General features: G+C 48.5%; 1 protein-coding gene across 2 annotated transcripts in view; it reads right to left on the bottom strand.

Annotated features, from left to right (window-relative positions):
- PIGU (phosphatidylinositol glycan anchor biosynthesis class U) overlaps window positions 1-17,626 on the bottom strand; it is a 94,784-nt gene that overhangs the window by 3,146 nt on the left and 74,012 nt on the right. The window contains exons 11-12 of one of the 2 annotated variants that reach the window (XM_038572064.1): window positions 10,592-10,667; window positions 9,814-9,956 (exon numbers count right to left, since the gene is read on the bottom strand). In XM_038572064.1, coding sequence (XP_038427992.1) covers window positions 9,854-9,956; window positions 10,592-10,667 — 179 coding nt within the window. In that variant the 3' untranslated portion in view covers window positions 9,814-9,853. The remainder of the gene's footprint in view (window positions 1-9,813; window positions 9,957-10,591; window positions 10,668-17,626) is intronic. The other variant, XM_038572063.1, reaches the window with a different exon arrangement.

Below are 17,626 nucleotides of genomic sequence, written 5' to 3' on the forward strand. Positions count from 1 at the left end.
ATGGAGGGAAAGAGCCCTGTGTGCTGGCTTGGTCTATCTGGAACCAAAGGTCACTAGTCCTGATTGGGTGTCCTGCCCCTGCCTCCACAGAGAAGGCATCTTGTGGACACCAGGCTGGCCTGGAGGCTTGGCTTTTTCAGAGAGATGCCCCCAGATGGTAGTAGGCTGGCCGAGGCAACCTCTTCTGACCTTGAAGCTTTCCATTTGGGCTGAGGAGAAGGGATTTCCCAGAGGCCATGGGATTCAGGCCACACAGCAGCTGCAGACCAAGAGCCCTTCTGCCCAGTCTGGGCAGTGGAAGTTAGGCAAGGAACAGTAGAAAGAGCATGGGCGAGTTAGTGGCTGTGTGGCCCTATGTAAGTCACTTTCCCTACCCTAAGCTGCATTTTCCTTATTTGAAAAGTGAGTTATAAACCAGTTTACTCACAATGGTGGTTCCCCTAGCCCTTGCTCAGTTCCTCTGTGTTTTCAGAGACCTGCAGAGCAGCCCATTTTTTAGAGCTGCCCTCAGGACAATGGCTGGACTCATCTCTCCTGCAATCAACCACCACGTTCTGCTAATCTCCTTCTTCAGACTTCCAACTCAGTCTCCTTGTCTCCTCCCGTTGCCACCCCTTGATGGAAGGCCTCCTGTATCATCCTGGCTCTTTTTTTTTTTTTTTTAAGATTTTATTTATTTACTCATGAGAGACACAAAGAGAGAGGCAGAGACATAGGCAGAGGGAGAAGCAGGCTGCCTGTGGGGAGCGCAATGCGGGACTTGGTCCAGGACCCTAGGATCACAACCTGAAGGCAGACACTCAACCACTGAGCCACCCAGGTGTCCCCCTCCTGGCCCCTCTTAATCTCTCGGTGTCTGTCTGTCTCTCTGGCAGTCTCTCAGGGTCTCTCTCTCTCTCTCAGTCTCTCTCACACACACACAAACACACATGAATCCTTCACTTGCCTGCTCAGAAGTGTCTAGTGCCCCACTCTGCCCTGCACCACATCCACACACCCCAGGAGCCCTGAACACAGCCTGTTCCTGCAAACAGCACGTGGCCACATCCCACCGCCTTTGCTCATGCTCAGCTCGGTAGCTGGAATGGCCCTTCCCACAAGGGGCTCCTACTTAGCCCTAGAGAGGCATCATCTGCATCTCCTGCCCTAGAGTCTTCCCTAACCTCATGCTCAGTTATGTCACCCCTGGGATGAAGTCACAACCAAATGGGGTGGCATCTGCTCCAGCTCTGTGACCCCAGGCCCAGGAAAGGGCTGGTGCTCTGGGAGAGGTCTGCTGGTCCCTACCCTCTCAGTGTTACCACAGTGAGGGCTCAGTCAAGACCACATTTCTCCCACTAGTAGCCAGGAGGGTTGCAGGACTACCTTCTGGGCCACAATGAAGATTTAATGAGGCAGTTGATAAAAGGATGGCCAGGGACAGGGAGCGGTGCTTCACATGTAGAGTAAAATGGACAGAACATGCTCTACTACAGGAGAGGAGAGTGGAGAGAGGGGGAAACCAACAACTCCCAGGTAGCTGCCCTGGGCCAGGCCCTTTACCAAAAGAGCATCATTAGGGTGGGCAAAATGGGTAAAGGAGAGTGGGAAGTACAGGCTTCCCGTTATGAACAAGGGGGATGGAAGGTACAGTGCAGAGAATACAGGCAATGGTACTGTAACAGTGTTGCAGGGGACAGAGGGCAGCTACACTTGTGGTAAGCACAGCATAAGAGTTGTGGAATCAGTAAGTTGTATACCTGAAACCAATGTCACACTGTGTTGTCAGCTATGCCTCAATTACAAAAAAAACCCCATTATCATTGTCATTGAATCTTCACAACATTCTGGGGTAGGGCTTATAAGCCCCACTTACAAATGAGCAAACTCCAAGGTCAAGGGTCTTCCCCAGGGTCACACGGGGGTTAGGGAAACTTTAAGCTGCAATGCTAGTGCTGCCTGAAGCCCAAATCCTAGTTCTTCTCCATTGCCCCCACGTCTCCTCCCAGTTAAGGATTCTGGGAGGGGTGAAAGGACTGCACCCATACATGTGGGTCCTGTTATGAGCTCACAGTAACCGTGGTCTACACTAACACCCCTGTTGAGGCTGTGCTCCCAAGTCCCAGCCCTGTCACTTGGCCAAGAAGATAGAGATTTTTGGGTAAAAGGCAAAATAAGTATCAAAGACATCTGAACCAGTGAAGGCTGTTAATTCAGTGGGTCTAGAAGCCGGGGGCTCAGAACAGCAGTCTCAACCAGCAAGGCCCCTTGGCTACAGCTTCCCAGAGAAGCAGGTGCTGTCACCATAGGCATGTCCCAGTTCCCCAGGTCTCTTGATTGGGCTGGAGATGCTGACACTTGACAGCCAACCCGCACTTGGGGAGCTCATGTGGTTGTCACCATGGGCAATCAAAGCACAGCTCCCTCTGCCCAGGCTGCCTCAGATCTCAGAATGTGGGAGCAGGAGGGGGCTGACGGTTGACTTGTGGAGCTGGATGGGCTTTGGCATGGACCCTACTCAGGCCTGAATGGACACATGCAGAAGGTAATGGTGGAGAAACAGAGCTCTACCCTCTAGCTCTAAAGATACAAAATAATGGAAAAAAATCACTGGACCCCTGGAAGGTCACAACCAAGATTAAAGTCAGTATGATGGTAATTGTCATCTATGTGGCACTTTTCAATTCACAAAAGCTCCCCCCCCCCCCAACGCCTGAGTCCTCACAGCCATCCTAGGCGGAAGAAACGGGGGCTGCTATCACCACTTGCCAGGTTTCAACAGCCTCCCCATGCTCCAGATTCTGGCTCACACCCCTCACCTCTTACCCTCCTTGCATGGTGAGGTTTTCCAAGCAGGAGTGGGATCACAGTTATCTTCAGCCAAAACCCACAGGCTCAGCCTGGTCCTCAGCCTGACAAGGCTCATGCTATTGCAGGATGGCCTTCTGCACTCGCTCACTTACACTCTCTTCCCCACAGGTCCCACCACAGAGAGCCTGGTTAGCTGCTACCCACCCCTGCCCCATGTATGGGCTGCTTCCCACAGAAGCTTCCTTACACATCCCAGCCTTTTTTTTTTTTTTTTTTTTTTTTTTATGATAGTCACAGAGAGAGAGAGAGGCAGAGACACAGGCAGAGGGAGAAGCAGGCTCCATGCACCAGGAGCCCGACGTGGGATTCGATCCCGGGTCTCCAGGATCGCGCCCTGGGCCAAAGGCAGGCGCCAAACCGCTGCGCCACCCAGGGATCCCACATCCCAGCCTTTTTACTCCATTCATAGCACCACCAGGCTGCCCTGGCCCTGCCTGGTTTGTTTTCTTTCTTTCCCTCAGACCTTGGACTCCTAGGAAGCAGCGCTGTGTCTCATTCACATTCTGCTAGCAGAGTGCCTAGCACATAGCAGGCACCCAATATATGCAAATAAATTAATTAGGCCCAAGGACTTGCCTAAGGCCAGTGAGCCAGGACAGATGGAGCTCGGAGTCACTGCAAAGGCCAGGCCTCCAAAGCCCAGGCTTTCTGCTGGCCTTGCCCCCCTATATTTAGCTCAGGCTTTTCCTGTCACTCTTGTTGTAGATAGGGAAGGGCCTGTGAGAGCCACGCTTGGGATGCTGAGTACTAAGCTAAAAGTTTGAGGACAAAGGAATGAACGAAGACCTAGCAAAATGTCACCAGTGAGGAAAGCAAAACACACCCCACTGGGCGAGGGCAAGGGCTCCAGCCTGGGCCACAGGCCCCTCTTGTCAGGAGGAACACTTCTACCCACACACAGACCTGGGATCTTGCCATTAGGACCACACAAACCCATGGAATTCAATTTGAAATGGGCCCCGGCTGTCCACAAATGGGGGTTACCATTCAACCACTGATGATCAACCTAACATGTCCCCCAAAACTTATTTCCTCGTGGTCCCATTCCCCAGAATGACACGCCAGACCAACTGAGAGGTAATTCCAGGAGATAGGATTGTGCTTTCATTTGTGGAGTAAATACACAAGTCCTGAGCAGGACTCAACACAAGAGGGCTAGTGTCTAGACCCAGGGCTCCAGATCTCCCTGGAGACAGAGAGCAGAATGGCCAAATCAAGGCCAGCTACAGGGTCTACACTACAAGGGGAAAGGTTTGGACTCAGCACCTCACAGTGATGAGGCAGCAGCTCATGGAGTATTTACAGACCAGCTGGGACACTGTTTTGGACAGTGGGTAATCTGTTTTGGACACGGACATAGAATAGGAATGGGGCTCTCAGGGTCAGCCACAGAGGAAAACGGAAGTGGGCTCTGGCTCCCTAGGAATCCAGCAGAACCTGCCACAGGCCCAGCTCTGTCCTAAACAGATGCTAGAACTGGGAGGTTAGGGTATACAGGATTATATGGGATCACTGGTCATAAAATGTGGTTTTGGATCCCAGCTTATTCTGTTTATTCTTCAATGAACAGTCACTGAATATTCTTGGTGCTGGGAATATGGTCCTGAGCAAGACAGACCTGGGGCTGCCCTCATGGAACCTTGGGTCTAGCGAGAGGACATGAGAAACAAGAGCATGAATAAACATACCCCTTAGGTTTGGGGACTTCCAAATCTCTGCTTCTTCATTGGTACCAGGAGAGCAGCATCCTAGTGCCTCCTTCAAAGGGCTGTGCAAAGACTAAGTGAATTCCTTATTATAAAAAACAAGGGAAAACAGCTTATAGGGCTGTCAGGAGGGAAGCAACTGTGTCAACTCATGAGGAGCTTCCTTCTTACACAAACAAGGAAAAATCACCAAGATGTTTTAGTAAATCATGATGTTCCAATCATCATGATGTTTCATCATGATGCCAACAATAAAACACACACACAAATAAAATTCTTCTCTAGGAGCACAAAAGTATACGTGAATATACAAGGAAAGGTTCAGAATGCCACACAAGCACATGATCCAGAAGATTAAAGGGATCATATGGGCCTGGGCCCTAGTAGGCACTCTTTAAACATGAGTCGCTATTAATTATAATTTTAGGGAGAGATTTCCTCATGTTCCCTGTTTCTTTTTTTTTTTTTTAATTTTTTTTAATTTATTTATGATAGAGAGAGAGAGAGGCAGAGACACAGGCAGAGGGAGAAGCAGGCCCCACGCAGGGAGCCGACGTGGGACTCGATCCCGGGTCTCCAGGATCACGCCCTGGGCCAAAGGCAGGCGCTAAACGGCTGCGCCACCCAGGGATCCCATGTTCCCTGTTTCTAAGATGAATTGGGGTGAGGGTAATGTTTAATCTTACTCTTTAAAAAAAACTAAATTTAAACACTTTTTTTTTGTTGTTTTGTTAAATAGGCTCCACACCCAGCATGGAGCCCAATGTGGGGCTTGAACTCATGGCCCTGAGATCAAAACCTGAGCTGAGATTGAGAGTCAGACACTTAACTGACTGAGCCACCAAGGTGTCCCTAAACATATTACTTTTGGTTTATATGTAAAATCTTTGACAACTAATTTTCTTCTGCTGGTGGTCACTGACCTGCGGGAGAAAAAGAGTTTAAAAAAAAAAAAAAGAAGAAGACATTTGTTCTTCTTCATTCAGTTTATTGGTCTAAATGTTTCCCTGGGTATTTGCTCTGGCTATCTGAAGAGCAGATCACTGGTGCTACTTCTCACACCAACATATGAATAATGGTAACAGGACCCACACAGGCCCAGTCCTCTCAACACCCAGGGAGGCTGGGGTATCCTGGTTTCAAGAAAACTACAACCCAGAGAAGTCACTTGCTGAAGGTCACACAGTGAGGAAGTAAAACCAACCAATCTATCTCAATTCCTCCTTCTCGGCAGCAGCCCGGGTGGCTCAGCAGTTTAGCGCCACCTTTGGACCAGGGCGTGATCCTGGAGACCAGGGATGGAGTCCCACATTGGGCTCCCTGCATGGGGCCTGTTTCTCCCTCTGCCTGTATCTCTGCCACTTTTCTCTCTGTGTGTCTTTCATGAATGAATAAATAAATAAAATCTTAAAAAAAAAATTCTCCTCCCTAGCCTTTCTTTCCCACTCTCCTGCCCCCCACCCCCCCAGCCCTATGGATGTTTTACTGTGGTCATTTCCTGGTTACTGACTCTGAGGCCCAATTATAATTAACAAATGATCCATGCCACATGCTGAAAACTACTTAATGGCCCCAGGGGAAAGGATGAAGCCTAAGTCACTGGTTTACCTGCCAGTGTAACTAAGAATTTACCAATAGCTTGTCATATAACAAAGTGGCACTGACCAACTCAAACAGAGCAGGACTTCAAATCTGTGGGTCAAGATGTTCTCCACATTCAGCACTCACCAACACCAGACCACGTTCTGGATGCCTGCTGAAAATCCATACTTCTCTGGTTCCCAGGACAGCTCTGGTCTGTCTTGCTCAGGGAGGGGATAGGGAAGACCAGGGGATTTTAAGGCATCATCCCAGCTAGAAAAGCTGAGAAATGCCAGCTGTAGGACTGAAGACATGTCCCCAAAGGCCACACATCTCAATGGAAGCACTGATTGTAGGTCAGATAGAAGCAGGGGCTGGCTTGATCTGTGGAGGACAGGTAGGGGCTTCAACAGCCAGAGAGACCAGGTTCTGACAGAAGTGGGAGAAGGGCTGGGACAGAGCTGCTTACTAACCTTGGCTGGTGGGGGTGACTTGGCCCCCAACCTGCCCACCTCCCAGATCTCTCGCTCTCCAGGCCCAGCTGCTACTTCTTCCTCCCCAGGGCTTTCCCAGACCACCCACAACAAGAAAGGTGATCTTGTTCCCACTAGATTCCTCCAGTGGTTACTCTGCACACTTGGCCATTAATCACGTCATGTTCTCCCTGGCTATCTTTGGTTCATTCATTCAGCAACCGTTTGCTAAACAACTGCTCTATGCCAAGCACAAAGCTGGTAGCTGGGGACCCTAAAGTGGGAAGGACAGGCAGATCTCTGCTTGCATGAGGTGCACAGGCTAGTGGGGGAGGCAGAGAGAGAAACAAGTAAATAATATAACATTACAAATTGGGTAAGTGCTAGGAAGGAAACAGGTTAAGAAGGAAACAGTGGAGCAGGGGAACTTCATGGAAGGCCTTTTAAAGGAGGGGGCACTTAAGAGTTACTAAAATTCTAACCGTCTCATATTTGCACTCTGTGGCTCCCAACAGCCTGAAGGCAGGGGTGTATAACCTCTAGGAAGAGCGCTCTTCCTACCTCAGTCAGTGCTCCAGGACAGTGATAGGACTTGAGTGATTGCCTTGGTAAGTGCCCCCATGTGACATGTCCCTCTAATGACCTGGCAGCAGCAGCCACAAAGCCCAAACAAAGCCAGCAGTCCCAGAAAACACTTTTTTTTTTCCAGAAAACATTTGACCCGACAAAGTTGTCTGACTCAAGAGCCCAGACCCAAGGTGGCTGATGACACAGGTGTGTGATGTCTGCATAAACTGCCAGCTTATAGGTACTTGTACCACAGCTGGGAGGCCTGGAGGTTGGTATGATCTATCTGAAGGGCAACGTGGCAATATCTGCCTAAATGCATAATGCACATGTCCTCTGACCCAGTAAATCTCACCACCTGGAGACTATCCTAAGAAAACACTGGCATGTGTGTATGAGATTATGTGGAGGGATGCCCAAGGCTCTTCCATTTATAGCAGAATAACCAGAAGCAACCTCAATGTCCATCAGCATGGGCCTATCTAGTCAAATAAATCAAGTTCCTCCTGCCCAAAGGTTCTTGGAGCCATTATGAAGAGGAGATCATCAAGACAAAGAACAGTACCTAGAGTAGGAGGCCCTTCCTTTATATAAGTAAAAAAGTTCTGTATGTGTGCACATGTACTGAGAGCTGTCGTAAATGCATAGAGAGCATCTGCAAAGACACCCCAAACCGATCTCAATCATGACATCTGCCTTGGGGTGAGAAGAGATGAGGACCCTGGTGGACCTTACCATTCCAAATGCTTCTATTTCGTTTTATTTCTTTTCCCAGCACTATTAATGAATTCATGTATTATGAATACTCATCTGATTAAAAGTATATTTTAAAAAGAGGTTAAAAGAAAAAGGCAAAAGACAATGCCATGGGCTCAGTCTGGTTTTTCTACGCAGCTCAGCCACTACCTAGGACACTCCCTCCCCCCTGGCCTTTTGTTCCCACCTGCAACCCCGTGTTCCAACAGTTCTGTCTCTTCTGCCTTCCATGGCCCCTGAGCTCTTGCAAACATCTCCCCTACCATTTACAGAGACCCTTCCCTCCTAAAGGCAGCCACAGGGAAAAAAGCTGTCCTCTGGCAAGTTCCATGAATACTTCATAATCACTGCAACTGTATTCCTGATCCACACCTGACACTCATGAGCTGACGACAAGCTGTGGACTATTGCAGTGGAGTCTGCCAAGCTCCCCAGAGGCCCAGGGCGGGCCCAGTGCCCTCACATGCCAGCCATCACTTTCAAAGGATAATTAAAAGGATTTCAGCAAGACAGAAGGGCCAGAACAACCTTTTGGAGTTTCTCAAATATTAAGTTGAATCCTACACATTTCTGTTTACGGAGGACACGGGAGGGGCTGAGCATCCACCATGAATAACCTGAACATGACAGAACAGAGACTCCAGGATGGTCCCACCCAGGCTACAGGGCCCTCCGTCTCTCTTCCTGCTGTTCACAAACCAAGATAAATAGCCAGGCTGGACATTAATTGTCCAGAAATGTCCGTGCAGGAAATACCAGACCCATCACTCATTGCAAAAGTCCAAACTCCTCCCTTCTTCTTTCCTAGCAGCTAACCTTGGAGGCAAGGCTCTCCCTGGGGACTATCACTGGCATCATTAGTCTCTCCAGCTCGCCTGGCTTCCCATCAAGCACAGGAAATGCCTGACTGTGCCAATGGCAAGTGAAATGGTAAATGGTACGACTGATTCTCATAAGACCTCACACAAGGAAGATGGAGCTGACCTAAGGGAACTTCAGGAAAGTTTGCTAGACCACCTGCAGCAGAATCTCTAGGAAAACTTTAAAACACAAACTCCTGACTGTTTTCCTGTCTATTGGCTCAACAGTCTTGGGAGTGGGATCAGGAATCTGGTTTTCCGTTTGTTTTCTTGGACAATCAAAGCCACGTAATTGTGACAGTCACAACTACAGGATTTAAAACACAAATAGAGAATCTACGTTAACAACTTCCCCTTCACCTTGATTCTGAGAACCACTGCTGTGTGGTACCAAGGGAGGGGCTTTTCCTGGGTCAAGGGAAGATTAGAGCTCCTAGCTGGTACCTCTCATTCTCTGACCCCTACAGCTTTCTCATCCGCTAATCAAACCCCGAGATATGTGCCCTGACTTATCCAACAGCTAGACTGAACTATTTCTCATCTCCCTGCGTCTGCTTCTGCTGTCCCAGTTTGGAAAGTCTCTCCTCTCCCTCCTCCTACCCTCCACCCACCACCAACTGCACCCACCATAGTGCCATGCAGCCCAGGTGCTGTTATAGAAAGAGGGTAGCTCAGAAATGAAGCCTTTCCTGAATTTGGTTCTTGGCTCCTCCAACGACCTTGGGCAAGAAGACAACCTGTGTGAGGTGAGCCTTGGTTGCTGTTTGTCAAGTAGCGATAGCACTATCTCACAGGCTTGCTGGGAGAATTCAGTGTGACAAGGGCTCCACACAGTGCCTAATAAATGCTGACCAAATTCAGCCTTTCTACTGCTCTCTTCTTTAATCTTCTCTACTGGACTAGGAGCTATTTCAGGGAAAGAATGGTCCCCTCACTCATGTCCAAATGCCCAGTTTACAGAACCTCAATGTCTGAAGCTACAAAATGAATCCCTGTCCCCATGCAGCCCTTGACTCTTACCTGCCCAACGTTGAAGGTCAGCGTGATGGCATAAAAGAAATTAGAGTTGGCACTTCCTGCATAAATCCAGAGGTGCCACAGGACAGGGAAGAGCAGGGAGCAGACGATGATGATACAGGTGAGGACAAAGATGTTTCTCAGGACTGCAAAGACAGATGGTCACAGTTAGCCAAATGCTGATTCTCCTTGGTACCTTTTCTTGTGAGGATGGCCCCACAGGATGAAGAGGTCCAGGAAGAGCCTGGGGTAGCTCAGAGGCAGAAATCCTCCTCCCAGATTCAGAGGCTCTGGGGGTGCCAAGAGGCAAGCCTCAGATCCTTGAGTCAAAGGCTTCCCATGGCCCAAACTGGTGGGAAGTCCTAGGTTTGGACTCTGCACCTCCCATTGTGGGTCTGGCAACACTGTGAAGGCCTCTGGGCTCTGCAAGGGGAGCATTTCAGCATGACAATGCCCTCTATTCCCCAATCTCAGAGTGTCCAAAGGTAATTTCCCCACACTCCTCAAGTAGAGTGCTGTTGGTCCACATGGGATCACAGACAGGAACAGCAGGATAAACCCATGGAGGTTAGAGCACCTCCTCCTCGTGCCCCAGAGTCTATGGTGTCATAGCCCTGGGTCTTAGAAAAATGTTTTCCAATTTTTAAAATTCATGTCTTAGGTTCCCCACCTTTCTCTTCAAATGTCCTTCATTTTTCCTTAGATGATTTGAAAATCTCTTTTGACATGCTCCCTGTCTAACATCATACCCCACACTCCTAGAGGGATTATGGAATCTCACCAGGTAGGAAGCTCTCCCAGAAGTCCCAGAGAGGACCTGACACACAGAGTGGTACTGGCAGGCAGGTGGAGTGCAGCTGGAGGGGGAAGGAACAGGACAGTGTGGCCCAAACTTGGCCTTAAAAGACAGAGGCCGGGATGCGCGGGTGGCTCAGCGGTTGAGTGTTTGCCTGCGGCTCAGGACATGATCCCAGAGTCCCAGGATCGAGTTCCATATCGGGCTCCCCTGCATGGAGCCTGCTTCTCCCTCTGCCTATGCCTCTGCCTGTCTCTCTCTCATGAATAAATAAATAAAATCTTAAAAAAAAAACAACCCAAAAAACAAATGACAGGCTGGGGCACCTGGGTGGCTCAGCCATTGAGTGTCTGGTTTGGGCTCAGGGCATGATCTCAGTATCTGGATGGAGTCCTGCATTGGGCTCCCTGTGGGGAGTCTGTTTCTCCTGCTTCTTCCTGTGAGGAGCCTGTGACTCTGCCTCTCTCTGTGTGTCTCTCATGAATAAATAAATAAATCTTTAAAAAAAAAAAAACCTGGCACAGATATATTACTGAGTATTTTCTATGTCTGCTGTAACAAATCACCACTAACGTAGTGCCTTAAACAGCATATGGTTTATTTAATAGTTTTGGAGGTCAGAAGCCCAAGATGGGTCTCGTAGGCTAAAATCAAGGTACTGCAGGGCCGTGTGCTCTTTGGGGAGGCTCTAGGGGAGGTGTCTGCTTGCCTTTGTTGGGAGGAGGGGCCGCCTGGGTTCTTGCCTCTCGACTCCCCCCAGCAACACCAGGCTAAGTCTTGACCACGCCGCAGCATGCTGACGTCCCCTTTGCTCTCCCTTCCACTTTTTTTTAGAAAACAGACTTTAGTTTTTAGAGCAGTTTTAGGTTCACAGCAAAACTGTGGAAGAGATCTCCCACATGTACCCTGCCTCCAAGCCCTTCTACTTTTTAAGGGCCCACCTGCAGCATCCAGGCTAATCTCCCCATCTGAACATTTTTAACTTTAAATCCTTTTGCCACATCAGGGTGCCACCCAGGCAGTTGGTTAAGCTTCTGCCTAATGCTCAGGTCATTGTCCCAGAGTCCTGGGATGGAGCCCTGCATTGGGCTTCCCACTGAGAGCCTGCTTCTCCCTCCTCTCTGCTTTTGCTCTATCTCAGTCTCTCTCTCAGATAAAAATAAAATAAAATAGATTGTTTTGCCACATAAAGTAATATATTCACATGTTCTGGAGATGATGTGGATGTCTTTGTGGGAAGGGGAGCATTATTCTGCCTATCACACTGTGCTTTCCCACCCCCCCTTAAACTCAAGGGGTATCTGACAGTAGGATTATATGCTATTCTTATTTTTCTTTATACTTTATTGTATTTTATTTTTATTTTATTAAAGATTTTATTTATTTATTCATGAGAGACACACAGAGAGAGGCAGAGACACAGGCAGAGGGAGAAGCAGGCTCCATGCAGGGAGCCCGACGTGGGACCTGATCCTAGGTCTCCAGGACCATGCCCTGGGCTGAAGGCAGCGCTAAACCGCTGAGCCACCTGGGCTGCCCATTTTATTGTATTTTAAAAGAAACTAATAAGTATTATTTAAAATAAACTAATGAAAAGAATGCCTTAAAAAAAACAACTTACCAATGGATCTAGGTCCCAGCAGGCACTTAATGACAGAAGCTCCCTTCCTCTTTCTGATTCTGACCTTCGGGAAATCCCTTTTTCCAAATCAGAGTTTGAGGAGATTTCGGAAAATAGGGAACCTCCTGAACATCAAGGTTGTTTGTCTTGATTGTACGCAAACTTGGTAGAATTGGCAGAACTGCTACACCAGGAATTCATCATCGGAAGGGGGACTGGATTACACATGCAATTCTCAATTCTGGCTGCAAAATAACATCACCTGGGGAGCCCTACCTGGTCTAAGTAAATCAGAGTCTCGAGAGGTGGAGGCTAGGCATCCATGTTTGGAACTGCTTCCCTGGTGATTCTAATATGCAACCAAGGCTTCAAACCACAGGATTACAGTTGCAGACCCAGGGCAAATATAAGGTCCAGACCAGTCTGCTACAGAGATTTCACTGTTCTAGGTCATGATGACGATAGTCAGAACAAGGTGGTTCAGAGTTCTTGTTAAAGGTGAATGCTTTTGGGCAGCCCGGGTGGCTCAGTGGTTTAGTGCCACCTTTGGCCCAGGGCGTGGTCCTGGGGTCCGGGGATCAAGTCCTGCATCGGGCTCCCTGCGTGGAGCCTGCTTCTCCCTCTGCCTGTGTCTCTGCCTCTCTCTCTCTCTGTCTCTTGTGAATAAATAAATGAAATCTTAAAAAAAATAATAAAATAAAGGTGAATGCTTTGAACTTAAGGTTCATTAGAAATGACAGGTGTCTTTTCTTTTTAAAGATTTCATTTATTGGGGATCTCTGGGTGGCTCAGCGGTTTGGTGCCTGCCTTTGGCCCAGGGAGCAATCCTGGAGTCCCGGGATCGAGTCCCGCGTCGGGCTCCCGGCATGGAGCCTGCTTCTCCCTCTGCCTGTGTCTCTGCCTCTTTCTTTCTCTCTCTGTGTCTCTCATAAATAAAAATAAATAAATCTTAAAAAAAAAATAAAGATTTCATTTATTTATTCATGAGAGACACAGAGAAAGAGAGAGAGGCAGAGACACAGGCAGAGGGAGAAGCAGGCTCCATGCAGGGAGCCTGGCGTGGTCTCCAGGATCACACCCTGGGCCAAGGCAGGTGAATGCTAAACCGCTAAGCCACCCGGGCTGCCCTACCGGTGTCTCTTTGTTGCTGGTTGTTGTTGTTGTTAAAAAGCCCTTTGTTTTATGAAATGAAGATGAATAGCTGGCAATTGACTTTTAAAAAAGATTTTATTTGACAGAGAGAGAGCACAGCAGGGAGAGTGGCAGGCAGAGGGAGAAGTGGGCTCCTCACGGAGCAGGGCACCTGACATGGGGCTCAACCCCAGGACCCTGGGATCATGATGTGAGCTGAAGGCAGACGCTTCACAGAGCTGAAGGCAGACGCTTCACCGACTGAGCCACCCAGGAGCCCTGCAATGGACTTTTTTAATGTCTTCAGCAAAATAAGAAGTTAGCAACTCTGTCACCAGTTTTTTAAAAAGTCAGTGGTCTGTGAACTCCCACAATTTGGAAACACTGGCCTGGAGGGCTTGTAGGGTCTTCTTTTCTAAACTGAAATTTCCACAATTCTGGGTTTTCAAAGCTGGGAAGGAAAAGCCCTGACTCAAGCATTTCTGAGACTTTGTAGGGAAACCTCCCTCCTCCCAGCACAAGAAGTCTGGGAAAAGGGCTATATACATTGAGAGTTACTATTATTAAACAATGTTACAACCTCAAGAGAGAACAATCCTATTTGCCATTTCTCTACTCCCACATCACTGTTTACATTTCTGTGCTGCTTTCTTTCTTTTAAGATTTATTTATTTATTTTAGGGCTGGGGGTAGAGGGGCAGAGACTCTTAAGCAGATTTTGTGCTGAGCCGAGAGCCCAACACCGGGCTCGTCACCACAACCCTGAGATAACGACCTGAGCCGAAACCAAAAGTCAGATGTCCCTCTTAGCAGTTCTTTCTGATCCCTTGGAAATTATTTTGCTGAAAAAGATATACATTATTCCTAAACAAAACCCCTGTGGCCTGACAGCCCAGGTAGGTCACTGTTCCTTACCTCCAGCCACTCTGGATTTCAGACAGGGTGACAAGAAGGTGACACAGTGCATAGAGACTGGGAGAGGCTCCTATGTGGCTCCCGGCTGCAATTACAGACAGCTGCAAAGATGCATTCCCATGTGCCCGGAGGAACTATCACTCGCATCCAGTTGGCTTCTGGCCTGTGGTGACCTTTGCAGGAACAGGGAGCTGCTACTCACCCTTGTTGGCTGGCAGGCCAGAGGATTAAAGCTGTGCACCCGAATGTCCAGTGCTGGGGACCTGGGGCACAGGACAGCTTGTTCCAGGCACTGGGTGTCAGAGATGTCAGAGATGACCAGCGACTAATGAGGCTAAAGGTTCACCCTTCATCAGACTTACTGGGTCAGAGGGAATCAGATTTCCCACTAGTGGCCTATCTAGTCTCTGCCTCTGTTACTGACAAACCAAAACTTTAGGAGAGTCACCTTCCCTCTCTGAGCCTCAGGCATTCAGAAATAAAATTCTAAGGGTGGTTGGGAGGCTCCACCAGTTAAGCAGCTGCCTTCAGTTCAGGTCATGATCTCGGGGTCCTGGGATGGAGCCCCATGTCGGGCTCAGCAGGGAGTCTGCTTCTCCCTCTGCCCCCACACCCACCGCTAGTGCTCACTCTCTCTCTCCCTTTCTCAAAGATTTTATTTAATCTCTTAAAGATTTTATTTATTTATTTCAGAGAGCGAGCGCAGAGTGAGAGGGCAGAGTGATGGTGGGGAGGGGCAGAGGGAGAGGCAGACTCCCTGCTGAGCAGGGGAGCCCTGTGCAGGGCTGCATCCTAGGACCCTGAGATCATGACCTGAGCTGACGTTAACTGCTTACCCGACAGAGTAACTCCAGCACTCCTCAAATAAATAAATCTTAAAAAATAAAATAAAATTCCACTTGAAGAATCCAGTCCTACTAGGAGTGTAGAGGGGACCTGGGAGCTTCAAAAGTGCTTATTGTATCATTATTCTCTATACTTTGTATGTTTTTTCATCCGTATTCTTTTATCTTCATACAATAGTCAATAAAAACAAAACAACATACACACACACACACACACACACACATTCAGCCTCTGGTAACTGGCTCTTTCAGCTGGACCACTGCAGGCTAGCACTGGCTCTACCAGCAGGCTGCTCCCTAACATCGCAATTGTGTGTCTGTATGACTCATCCTGGCCCCAAGCCCCACAGAGTCCCAGCGTCAGGGGCCTACACTCAACGCAGCACCCACATACCTCCTCTCCTCCCCATTGGCCAGGACAGGAAAACAAAAAGGTGAATGTGTGAGCAGGCATGTCCCCACTGGCAACTAATGTTTAAACTAAATTCTTAACCACATTACAAGTCTGAATATATCCAACCTAGACTTAGAGACTTCTCAAAGTCTCCACCCATTGGTCCAAAGGACTAGGCTGGAGATGCTCCTGGCTGAATATAATGACTCACAGCTGTCATGGCCCAAACAGATACCCTGAGCATGAGTATTCTCTGCCATAGAAACTGGTGATCGAGGGGGTCAGCCAATGCTCTGTGCAGGATCTTCAATTAAGCTGTACTGTAAACTGCTTGCCCAACCAGCCAGCTAAAGTATCTATTAGATCATCTAGGTTTCTGGAAACCCCATCCTTATTTTCTCTGTCTCAACCCTAGAAGACATAAAAATAGCTTATTTCAAGTTTTGAAAAATATGTTTATTCTAATGATTCTGACGGACTCTGACTACTTAGCCTGAAGCTTTGATCATGGAACTATACAGGAGGTGCTCCTGCATGATTGTTACTGGTGATAACTGCAGTGCTCTTTACATATATTTCTTTCTCAAACTTAAAACACCCATGGGAGATATTCTCCCCATTTGACAGATTAAAAACCAAGAGACTCAGAAAGGTTAGATGATTTTTCCTAAAAATAGCTAGAAATGGGAAAGCCAGGATCCAGATTCAAGTCTTTCTGGCTCCAGACTGTGTTCAGTAATACGGGATGAAAGATTAACCAAGGGCAAAAGGTGTCCCTTGGGATAGATAGCTAATAAAAAAATGACCCTACTTTTGGGGAAAGAGGATCAATGCACCCAAGACCCACTCAGTCACAATCTGGGGCATGTCAACTTGTATGGTGGCCTCATGACCACTCTACTCTGCTGAGGGGCACCAGGTTGACAGCCCGCTGGACAGGGTGATTCTTTTTTTTTTATTAAAGATTTATTTATTCATTTATTCATGGCTGGCAGACAGACAGAGAGAGAGAGAGAGAGAGAAAGAGAGAGAGAGAGAGAGAGAGGCAGACACACAGGAGGAGGGAGAAGCAGGCTCCATGCAGGGAGCCTGACGTGGGACTCAATCCCGGGACTCCAGGATCACGCCCCGGGCCAAAGGCAGGCGCTAAACCGCTGAGCCACCCAGGGATCCCCAGACAGGGTGATTCTTAACTCTGCAATGAGGATGTCACAGGCAGAAGATACCACTTCCTTCTCCCAGTCAGGCTGGACTGCTTACTGCCCCACAGGCCACCACCTGCAAGGGCAGCCCAGGCTTGGCCCACCCACTCTGTTGTTTACCTCTGCTCAGAGGCCCCGATTTACAGGTAGGTTTCCTTCTAGCATCTGGTCAGTTTCACTTCCTGGTTGCCACCCAGGCAGCCCCAAACAATAACAAAGATTTACTTCCTCTGAAGCCTGCCTCCTCCAGTTCATTCTTGACATCTTGCTGGGCACCAACTGTAGGCAAGGCAAATTCCACAGCTCCTTTCCCATTTTTTTTTTTTAATATTTTATTTATTTATTCATGAGAGACAGAGACAGAGAAGCAGAGACACAGGCAGAGGGAGAAGCAGGCTCCATGTGGGGAGCCCGATGTGGGACTCGATCCCGGGTCCCCAGGATCACGCCCTGGGCTGAAGGCGGCGCTAAACCGCTGAGCCACCCAGGGTGCCCTCCTTTCCCATTTTAGTTTAGAGAATCAAGTGGGGCTGGGCCACTAACACTGCCTCTTTATTAGGGAGGCTGAAAAACCCATCCAGAAACACCTGCTGAGCTGTGGGTCAGGTCTGATTCTGGGTGCTGGGTACACAGAGGTACATGAATTGTAAGCCTATCTCAGGGAGCCCACAAACACTGAAAAGAATGCTCACAGAGGGCTAAGAGCCCAACTGAGGAAGATACTGGGGGCCTAGGAAGCAGAACTAGCTCACTGTATGCCATCTTCTGAGGAGGGGATGGTTAGAGCTGAAGCGGTCTTCAGAGCAGGCAGATGCCTAATGCTGCCATCTGTCTTCTACAGACATTTAGGTGCAGTGTTGGGAAATAGTTCAAAGCCCAAGGTCTAGTGTGTATGACTTCTTAAATCTAAAT

Source organism: Canis lupus, chromosome 24, assembly GCF_011100685.1.
Source record: "Canis lupus familiaris isolate Mischka breed German Shepherd chromosome 24, alternate assembly UU_Cfam_GSD_1.0, whole genome shotgun sequence".
NCBI lineage: Eukaryota > Metazoa > Chordata > Mammalia > Carnivora > Canidae > Canis > Canis lupus.